This window comes from Pinus tabuliformis, chromosome 1_2 (assembly GCF_031772625.1).
Source record: "Pinus tabuliformis cultivar Carrire ecotype Pingquan chromosome 1_2, CPIR1, whole genome shotgun sequence".
In the NCBI taxonomy this organism is placed as follows: domain Eukaryota; kingdom Viridiplantae; phylum Streptophyta; class Pinopsida; order Pinales; family Pinaceae; genus Pinus; species Pinus tabuliformis.
This window is the reverse complement of record NC_142298.1, coordinates 190,534,736-190,546,107: the sequence shown is the minus strand read 5'-3', so window position 1 is coordinate 190,546,107 and position 11,372 is coordinate 190,534,736. Positions and strand designations below refer to the sequence as shown.

At 38.8% G+C, this 11,372-nt stretch overlaps 1 protein-coding gene across 1 annotated transcript in view; it reads left to right on the top strand.

Annotated features, from left to right (window-relative positions):
* Positions 1–1,559: 1,559 nt before the first annotated feature.
* Positions 1,560–11,372, top strand: part of FCLY (farnesylcysteine lyase) — a 93,820-nt gene continuing 84,007 nt past the window's right edge. Inside the window, 3 exon segments of the mRNA XM_089394902.1 lie at positions 1,560–1,939; positions 1,942–2,285; positions 3,788–3,955. Of these exon segments, the coding sequence (XP_089251028.1) occupies positions 1,855–1,939; positions 1,942–2,285; positions 3,788–3,955 (597 nt within the window). The 5' untranslated portion in view covers positions 1,560–1,854.

Sequence of the window (11,372 nt, the reverse complement as noted above, 5' to 3'; positions counted from 1 at the left end):
ATAACTTTACATTCATCTTCTCCTTTCCTGCCTTTTTCAAAGTTCTCCTTGTCATTTTGCATTCCTCATCAAATCAAGAATTTACATGAAAACAATTTGATTTTGATTTCTTATTTTTTGCTCTTTTGCACTTCTCAAGTGCACTTTGAATTATATTTGTTAACTCATTGTTATAGACATATTTGGGCACATCAACCCCAAAATTATATGTCGATAAACTAGGGCTCATCAACCCCTAAAAGAGTTGTTTCATGCCCTAAAGGAACATAGTCATCTGAATACATCATTCCCCAAAAGTTCCACCTGAGAAGCCATCCAAAAATGGCCTAAATTAAACCATACTGACTGCTCCACTGATAGGGTGCGATGGGCGAGGATGGACAAATGTCTGAGACAGTTTGCTAGGTGGTTGCTCACGGAATCTTCTAGAAACTTCTCCTGTGCCACTTGCCTCTCTGGATTCTCCCAAGGATGAATAAGGGATTTAAGAAATCTCCAAGTGGAACCAATTGTAACAAGTGGAATGACACTAATCAAACCCCATGGATGACTTACACCCTTGCACACATCTATAAATGGATCTCCAATTCAAGAGATCCAGGGGTTGGAATATTGTGAATTGCAAGGAAGTGCTGATAGTTTGTAATTGAGGAAGGAGCATTGTATTGTTGGTGTGATCTTGCTATTTCATGAGGTGAAGAAGGATTGAAGTTGGGAGGATGATGTTGGATCAGACAACTAGGTTGTAATTCTCCCTTCTATTAATAAAGTTTTTCAAGTTTTCTTCCATATGATTGTGCAATTGCGAATGTTATCATTTGTGAATGCTATCATTTGTTCATTATATATCTGATTCTGTAATGTTTATGTTGTAATAGATCACGATTTTGACGGTTCTTTGTTGCTGTACTTGTGCAAGTACTCTCCAAGCTGGTTAAGTACGGAGAGGAGTTGCGAGATCTCTCAAGGGGGAGAGAGAGCAAGCAAGGGATTAGATGAAAGTTCCAGATTGGTTCCATTATCTTTCTCTTATCTGTTACACATAGAAGAAATTGTTGAATTGCTTTAAACTGTTGTTTCTAGGGTAGCTGCCAAACCTAGAGGGCTAGCATTCCTTAGGAATACTAGTTTTCCCAAAACCACTCATGACTATTGAAGCGTTTGAAACCATTTTTCTCCTTCCAAATTAATCTCTCTAACATTATCTTGAAGATAGTACCTTAATAAAACATTCTTTATGTTACAATAGCTTTCATATATTAACCACATTTTTATACATAATTAATCAAGTAAATGTGTACATTAATAAGACAATAGTTGTATTACAATAGTCTTTATATGCCACCACATTAATATTTTAAATATAAATATACTAATTTATATAACTAACTCGTACTTATCGTAAATTAAAAAAAAATTTGCGACCGAATTTGAGTAGAGATTAAGAAGACAATAGCTTTACCTCCTATTTGCCAAGTCAATGAAATTCCAGGATGACCGGTTTGATTAGTGATATACTGGGGGCTAAATGGCTCCACTTATAAACAAAGGACATTGCAACCAAGAAGAGAAGCTGAATGAATGATCGCATGTGCGTTACCTCCTATTTGCCAAGTCAGCGTTACCTCCTATTTGCCAAGTCAATGAAATTCCAAGATGACCGGTTTGATGAGCGATATACTGGTGGCTAAATGGCTCCACTGATAAACCAAGGACATTGCATCCAAGAAGAGAAGTTGAATGAATGATCGCATGTAAAGGACGAAGCAATGGGGAAGGAAGACCGGGCAATGGAATGGAAAACAGTGGCGTGGATGATAAGCGTGTTGGTGGTTCAATTCATTGGTCATACGAATGGAGATAGCCAGCGGGTTTGCATTGTGGGCAGTGGAATTGGTGGATCCTCCGCTGCCCATTTCCTCAGAAAGTATTCCCAAGAAACCAACGAGACGCAGATGGAGATCAGTGTGTTCGAAAAGAACCCAACTGTGGGAGGACGAATGGCGATGGTTGAGTTAGCAGGGGACAAGTTCGAAGCCGGAGGATCGATTTTACATCCCAAAAATCTCCACACTCTTCAATATACTGAATTGCTTGGCCTCAAACGTAAGACGAGCAGCGACGATGACAGTGAATTTGGGATATGGGATGGGAAGAAATTTATATTCAAAACTTTCCCTGCAGGAAAATCTGGGTTTCCTGCAATCATAACTCCATTCATCAATAACATTTTAATATTTTGGCGATATGGAATCAGTCTGCTAAAGATGCAAGATTATGTCTCTGTGAGTGAGAGCCTTTTCATTCTTTCTTTGAAACCATAAATTGTTTACGGGTAAGTGCTTTAAAAAAGATCAATCTGTTGGGAGCTATCAACTCGCACCCAGGAATCAACATTCTAATGCTAAACCCACATTTCGCCGTGAGTTGATTTCTAAGAGATTTGAACTTTGCATTATTCCATGACTAGCAGCTATACTTGTGTTTACATTGATTGATTGAATGAGTAATGCGAATTGTTGCCATATAAATATTTTATCAACATCCACTTAAACCGATTTGACCTGTTTGATATGTTTTAATTTGACCTATTTGATATGTTTTATAATGATTTATGGCAATTGATCCTGTTGGATGTTGGATATGTGTTACAATTATTTATGTCATCTTTGCAAAAACTAGGGTGACTGTATAGTTTTTGGCAAAATCAATTAGAATAGGGACTTAGAGTTTACAGGAAATAACTAATAAGTTCACGGAGGTTTCAGCATATGAATTGGATGTTTTCGGGTGTATTTAATCTATCTCGTCACATTGAGTGGGGAATTTTCATAATGTGAGTTACAGAATGTGAATGGAGAATTTTCATCCTGGAGCTATAATTTTCATATTCTATTTTATAAGGTTTGTTTTTAAATTACTAGGCTGAGCTTAGGCCAGGGCTGATCTGCTTATTTGATGGAATTGGAAGAAGAATGTTCAACTCACAATCAGATGTTTATTATCGAGATTGTGCGAACTTTGAAGATTGGTCGGGCTTGGATGCCCTTTAATAGTTTTAATATTCAAAGTAGCTTCCATCCTCAACCTCTCCCCATGAGATTTGAGAACCTGAAACCTAACAAAAACTAAACCCCACACAAACTAACTAATCTACATCTCATAAATTCCTCATAAGTTCTTCATAAGGTTAACCAAATTGAACTTTAATTAAAATTAGTCTCGAGTTTTGACAGGATTATTTGCAATACAGAGTCTGAGTGGGGAATTTAATCCTGAAACTATAATTTCCATATTCTACTTCTAAGGTGGACCCATTTGGGCGTTATTAAAAGTTACTATTGATAGGATCATTAGCATATTCTACTTCTAAGATTGACCCATTTGGGCTTTAGTTAAAGTTACTATTGATAGGATCATTAGCAATTACAGAATGTGAATGGGGATTTTTTTATCATGGAACTATAATTGTCATATTCTACTTCGCAAGGTTGACCGAGTTGGACTTTTATTGAGTCACTCTGGATAGGATCATTAATAACTACTGAATGCAGCTTGAAGCTGCAAACAAAATCAGCAATTTATTATTCAGTTGGAATTGTTTCTTCCTCAGCCATTTATTTGTTTTTGCGATAGCAATTTCAAGATGAAGCTCATTAGATTATGTATATTTCTGTGTTTTCTTACTGTTTTTTACTTTTTGCTTGGACACGATTAAAGGCTTTGCATCACATTGATTCAATATCAAGTTATTAATGCATGTGTGTCTTTCTGGTTATGGTTGCAGAACCTCCTGAGTAGGTTCTTGCGTTATTACGAGGATTCACGTCCCATTTTTTACACAGTGGATGAAATGTTGAAATGGGCAGATCTCCATGAATACCCAAGGCACACTCTTCAGAAAGAATTGGTTGCTGCAGGATTATCTCCACGTCTAATATCCGAGCTTGTGACGGTGAGTTGTAGACATAAATACCAGTAGCTTTTGCATCTTTATCATAGGTTTTGAATTTGCAGATATTACAGTTTCTAAAGGATTTCAAGTTGAAAACATGTAGGGTTGGACTTTGCAGTAATGTGTGTCTACTGCCACATTATTTGCCAAAGGCATAGATTTTGTATGAAACATTTGCAGTGTAGAGTTTTGATGTATCAGACCTCCGTGGTAAGGAAGATGATTAGCAATAAAGAGATCTTGCTTGATCTCGGACAGGCAACCAGAAAGATTCAGTACAAAATAAGGTAAAACAAAAAAGATAAAACAAATTGCTTAACAAGCTAAACCCCCTCTAAACCACATTCATATTTATTCCTACTGATTTTAACAGCAATTATCCTACAAATGGGGTCAATGTTAGATGATGCACAACAAAATAACAGAATACTTCAGATCAGCAATTGGGATAGAGAATCTGTCGTGGTGGTTCACATTCGATACTTTGCCTTTCTCGGTTGATTTTTGCATCTTCTTGGGCATGATCTTAGGTCGACAAGGTCCTGACCTGACTTCTGTGGATTTTTGCATCTTCTTGGGCATGATCTTAGGTCGACAAGGTCCTGACTTGACTTCTGTGGATTTTCCGAGTAACGGAGAATTTTCGGGAAATACCGAGGATTGGTAGACTTTTTGGTAGATCCCTAGGTTCAAAGACTGTTAGTGTTTGATATTTCTTGATGCTTTTACTTAAATTTGTAACATTACCATGAAATGACTCCAGATGTTTGAGAGTGGTTCCATCCTCATTGCATTTCATATGGAGAAAGTAGAATTTTAGATCTCACTCAAAATCCAATAGAGTTATCAGTTTTTTAGGATTTCAGGATTTCAAGATGGGGGGATTGCAATGTTTCCATTGGATTTTGTCATGTACTAGGGTATGGGACTCACATTTAATCAAGAGCACCAAGCCCTCTATGTACCTTCATGTTAGTGACATTGGTTGTTGAACTCCTGTATCATGACCCTATTAAAAATGTACCCGTCACTCAAACATAATCTTGACTTGACATGCTACATTTTTTTCTATCTTATGTTAATTGCTTAGAGGGCGATATTAATGACAAAGACCCCAAGATAGGCAATGATTTTGATGATAGGTAGCTATTTGTTGTAGCATGATTTTTTTGGGATGCTAGAGGGGCCATCTAGAGCCTATTTGTTGATGTATTTTCAGTTCAAAAACGGATTACACTTGATGCTATTTTGGTTATGTGCACCCTTACATGCTATATAAATGAGAACTTGTAACTTGTGGACGTGGTTGATGAAGATTATAACTTCTAGATGATTGATGTTATATGGTGTAATCCATGTTTTTATGCTTTTTATAGCTAATTCATCATTCTATATGCTTTTGTTGACATATATATGCATCAAAATATATTAAAATATGTAATATATAAAAGTTCGCTCCCAAACCGGGAGCTTTTGAAAATGTCGCTCCCCGCTCCCCGCTCCTGCTTCCGCTTCCAAGTAACCTTGGACAAGAAGGCCAAAATTCTCAAGGATGCTGAAATAGTTACAATTGATGATGATTAGGAATGAATAATCCTCTCCTCTATTTATATGAGGAGGACAAGAGCTAATTAGCCTAAAATCCCCCCTAGAAACAAGTTTGTCCATAACATAACCTTGGGTTACAAGCCAACCCACTAGCTTCAACAATAAATGCCGTAATTATCCCACATGTGTGAGCCGCTAGCTCTCTAGGGCTGATGTCATGCTAAGAATGAGCTCCAAATGCCATGTCCAACTAATATGAGGTGTCAAAGGTGATGTAGAAGCATGTAAAAATCAACATTTGAGGGTTGTGCCTCAAATTCACCTTAATGGCTCATATGTGATCCCAAGATCCAGCTGGGGCACCACAAAGTGGTCTCCATGGGTCTCTAACTAAGTTGCACGAAGTGCTGGAACATTTCAGAGTTTCCGAAATGGGTACGTTTAGAAACGTCACCTCCCAAAAGTGGAAATGTCGGTCGAAACATCGACTAAAACATCATGTATGTTCATATATATAAAAATAAATTTATAAATAAGTGAATAACACATTATCTTGCAAGAAAAAGGGGAATAAGACCCATAGATGGCAATCTAGAAGGAAAACCAAGTTTATATTAACTTTCATAAATGATTACATGATGGTCGAGTTTCGATCAAGTTTCAGATTTTTGGGTATGAGTACGTCCCGAAACACCGGGTTCTTAGAAGTTTCGTGCAACATAGGTCTCTAACTACTCAAAGTAGCCTCCTTTGCTCTAACATTGAGGGATTCTCAGGTGCAACTAGCCCTCCCAAGTCTCTGAAGGCGAGACCACCCTCATCTGGACCCTAAATTAGCTACCATCCATCAATTGGTGTCAAGGTCAGCCTAGGGGCATGCTGGGTCTAGGTGTGTCATCCTGAAGAATCATCAAATCTGGTACAAAGTGATCCAATGTCCTGTGTGCAGGAGGTGCCTAGGAACATGTGACATTTGATGCTGGTGCTAGGAGGCCCAAGAGTCTCAATGTTTCAACTATTTGTGCCAATATACTTCTCTAAGGGCTTGGGTACTTATGGAGAAGGTGCGCAAGACCTAGGCTGCTGAACCACTTAGTGTTCTCTGGCAGGAGCTGGTTGGAGGAGGTGGCATGGGTAGGCCACTGTGTAATGTCCCAAATGCAGAAAATTTGGAAAACTAATCATGCATTTAACAGAAGATTGCCATGTAAAATTAAGCAAAGAAAGCATTACAATCACATAACACCATGAACAGAAAATACTCAGCTTTATTATATTAGATAAACCAGGGTTTTACATACACATACAACCCATATAGCTGAGATAATCTGGCCTCAAACAGATCTACAACAATGCCACAAATCGGCCTCCAAACAACTGAAAAACAATACACTGCAACCTGTGAACCCTAAATGGATTCACCAAGGGAAGAGATGGGTGCTCGCCCACTCTCATTGAATCACCCGAGGGTTTCTGTCCTGGGGCTACTGTTGGAGTAGAGAACTGGGTTCTCAACCTCACATACAAGAAATAATGTCAAAACCAAGATGTCCTCCAATGGCCTCCTCCTCTTTTATAGATCTGATGGACTCCTCTAGAATCTTCTATTTTATTATTATTTTAATCATGGAGCACTTTTTCCTCTTTTATTTTAATTAAAACATTAATTTTAATGCGGGAAAAGGGTAAATTGGCCACCATGTCTCCTCAGGTCACTGAAACTCCCATCATGTAGATCTTCTCGTTCCGGTCCCAACAAGCTATTACACTAAGGTGTTCCATCAGTTAATCTCCCCGGAATGCCACCTCGAGCATAATTAATTAAGTTATGCCCAATAATAATGCTAATTTTAGAAAGTTGTCGGAATGCAACGGAATGAAAAGCAAACTGTGCTGGTGATGGAATTTGCCAAGCGAATGCCATCAAATCCCATAAAAACTTCTCAAAATTCCAGTGGGACCCCTGATGACATAAACCTGCTCCATTGACCTGGCCATCCCCTGTCCTGGAAATCCACCCTGGCTGTACTATGAAGAAGAATAAAAATGGGGACATGAAAGTCCTCCTGCCCCAAGATTGCTTGCCCTCAAGCAATCCAAATATGTGGACCAACCCGTTGGCCCAACGCCACTGAGACCCAATGCCCGAATCCCATACGAACCACTGGTCCATGTCACATCTCCAAGATATCGAAACATCACTGGATCCTCCAATACCTGGATCTCATGTCCATTTTTGACTCAACCTGCTGCTAGTAGATCCACCTGGATCTCAATGCCACCAAGAAGGAGCATTAATGTTCCATGGCTCCTGCTGTGTTGTAGCTTCGACTGTGAATGCTGCCCTACCAACTATGTACCAGCTCATCACCTCTCTCCAATCCAATCCTTGGCATACCCCAAGGTCAGTCTCATCATACTAATGTTGTGCTGAGATACTGATGAGTGGCCAACCCACATTCTGCTGTCGACTGGAGCATGTAATATCCCACACCTCTAAGGGCTCCTGCAGTACACTGCTCCTGACTAGGATGATACTCCATCAATAGGATAACAACTCATGATCTCCCGCCAGTCTAAGTCATGGACTCCTGTGTAAGGAACAAGTCTACTATGCTGATGCTGGTCCATGCTCAACTCATGCTGCCCTATTTGGTTGGTCAACAATATCCATCGAGAAAGTCTTGCCTCTCTCCTTGTAATGGGTACAAGTAGCCAAGCTGTGCTGCAAGCCCTGTCTATGTACTCCTGGAGAGGGCTGCTGCCTGAAAATGTTGCAGCTCGGCTAGCTACCACTACACCTGTTTGCACCTCATCAATGGGTAGACCCAAAGATGGATGCACTGCCATCTCCCTCGCCTGATAGGAAACTCCACGCTCTTCCAATCCACCAATCTCTTGCCAAACTGTCCTGTCATACTCCAGCATCTCCTGAGGACAAGTGTTAGCGAACATCGTCACCCTGCCAGCTATCTGTACATCTGTCTTCTCCTCATCAACGACTGACCCCAAGGGTGGCTGCTCATCCTCCATCATCACAGGTTCAATATGAACCTCCAACTGGCTCTCCCAAAAAGGCTCATCATGCATATTGTGCGCCTCATCCTCCTCAGCTGACTCACGCTCCATCATATGTTGCTCATGCTGACTCATCACTGGTGACACACTATCCTGAATGTCTCTCCTAGGACCCACAGACTGCTCATCATATGAATCTGGTCTGATGTCAATGACTCGCCATGACTCATGCTCCTCTATGTGCTCTCTATGCTAAATCATTAGTCGCTTGTTGTCGCCCAAAGTGTACACCTAAGGCGCAGCGCTCAAAGCAGGGGCTGTCACCCTGATCCCTACTCACTCCGTTCTAGCTTTCTCCTAGACAAGCTAAGGGGGGTCGTCCCTAAAGATAGATGAAAGGGGGAAAACTTGTTGAAGCAACAAGTCCTAGGAGATCAAAGGGGAAGATCACTACCTTTCTAGACAACTTGAATTATAATGAATTAGCAAGTGTTTTATTAAATGAGCAAAATATAACTTAACAAGATGAAGCAATTAAGAACAATGAGGCAACAACGAGATCAACAAATATAGACCAGTGCCTAATGAACAATGCTCAAAATATATTATATCACTTGCACAAATATGAAAAGCTTCAAGTTACTAGACAAGTAATGTTGCAAGAAGGATGTTAGTATAATGAATCAAAGGATTATAAGCAACTAGAATATGAGCAATAATACTTGATGAGATCTTGCAAGGAAATATTAGAAAATGATCAAGACAATCAGAGATATGAGCAGTGAACTTTAAGACAATTGCAAGGAAGAGAAAAGATGTTATTCCAAATGCAACAAACTTGCAACTATAGATTTAGTCCACAATTCCAATGATCGATAAAGAATGATTGCAAGACTTAACTAATGCAAGATGCAATGCAATATTGAATTAGTGAAGGAAGAGGGTTAACGGGGTAGCGTGCAGGTCGAAGGCAGAAGATACAGTGAAAAAGGGAGCTGCAGGTTGACTGAGCGATGTGGGTAGCGCTTGAGGGACATGGACCTGTAGCAATGGGCAACCGTTTGAGGAATGAATGTAAGGACCGGGCAGCAAAGGATCGAACTTGAAGAGCAGCAAGGAGAATGGAAAATTTTCGAAGGGTTTTCAAAACATAGGCAGACAAAGGAAATAAGAGACTTTCCCTGAAAAATTTCGAAATTTCTACAGCAAAACTGCAAAACAAAAACCCCAGGCAGCAGACAAAATGGAAAATGGTGGCTCAATAAAACGCATAAATTTCTGATTAAGGTGGTATGTTCTGCTTCAGATTTATTAATGAAATCCCTGTAAAATCGTCTCCAGATTTAAAAAATTTAAAACCCTTGGACTTCAAAAAATAATGACCCTGCAAAAGCTGGTTTTGAGGCCAGATCTTACCCTTTAGGGCCTAGATTTGGCTTCAAATCAAACTTCACCTTCAGATCTGCAACCTGTTCTTGAAAAAAAAACACCCAGAACCCAGATATACATAAAAAATAAATGAAACCCCAGAAACCCAAGTAAAAAAACCCAAAAAATTTATAGACCTATGCACAGGAATGACAGATCTATCAGATCTAAGGAGTGTGGGTCCAACTGCGCCCCTAGATCTGATAATCTCTCTCAATAGGCAGATTCATCAATTTTGCACATAAAAATTAAATTTTTAAATTTTAAAGTAGGAGCTTAGCTCAAAACCCTTCATGCATCACCACTAAAAATCTTATGATAAGCGCGGGATCAAATTAAGCTGGGCTCTTCAAAAAACACGGATCGGGAGTTGGCTGGTTCAACTAAAAACTTCCTCGAATGCTCGATGATTTAAAAATCAAGATTTTTTTGCAAAACTCAATCCAACCATCAAAATAGAGTGAGAAAATGATAATAACATTTAGATAAATAGAGATACCTGCTACTACATTCAAAATTTAAACTATCACTTAAACCCCAACGACTGAGCAAGATACTTGTACTCAAATCACTTTTCAGAAGCTATTATCAATGGCTAAAAAAAATTACACATGAAAACCGACACATCTTACAGTATTTCCATGAAGAGTAACACCGACGAAGATTAACCCCAAAGTCTTTCTTTATTATCCGAATAAAAATTTACACGAGAGGTTTTCGCTTAGCACACGACTCAAAGGTCGGATGATTCCACTGACAAATGGCTTCCTATTTAAAGATAAATCCTCCAACGGCTAGTTCGAGTGATCCTCGTCAAAACAATCTGGACCGTTGATGAGGATCAAAATTTCTTTTAATCTCATCCGTCGAAATTTTAAATTCTTGAGGAAATTCGAATTTTTCAATTAAATGCATTTTAATTGACTAAAAAATAAAAGTTTCGAGTTAATTTCCTCAAAAATTTGACTGACTTAACTCCTAAGGACCAAAGGCTTTAAATTTAGCAAAATAATTAATTTACCTTAGTCCCGGGACCTTTTAAATTTTGATTTTTAAGGATCGACGAATTTTGCCTTTGGAGAATTTAAATTTACCTAGGACTTAGAATTAATTAAATTTTTTGCTTAGGATTTTAATTAATTTTTGGCCAGAAAATTTAATTAATTAACCTACGAGGGGATAAATTATTTTTCCAACCCTCAAGACATCATAATTTTCATATTTTTTACATCTCAAAGGGGAAAACCCATTTGTGATCGACCCTCACAGACTACACATTTTTGCGACACAAATATAATCTAGCAGACCAAACAATTTGTAATAAAATAACCTAACCAAATAGTTAAGATTATTCCCAAATCATTTTTACATAGACTCGATCTAGAACACTAGGACTCGCCTAAGATCTTAGTGACAAAATACA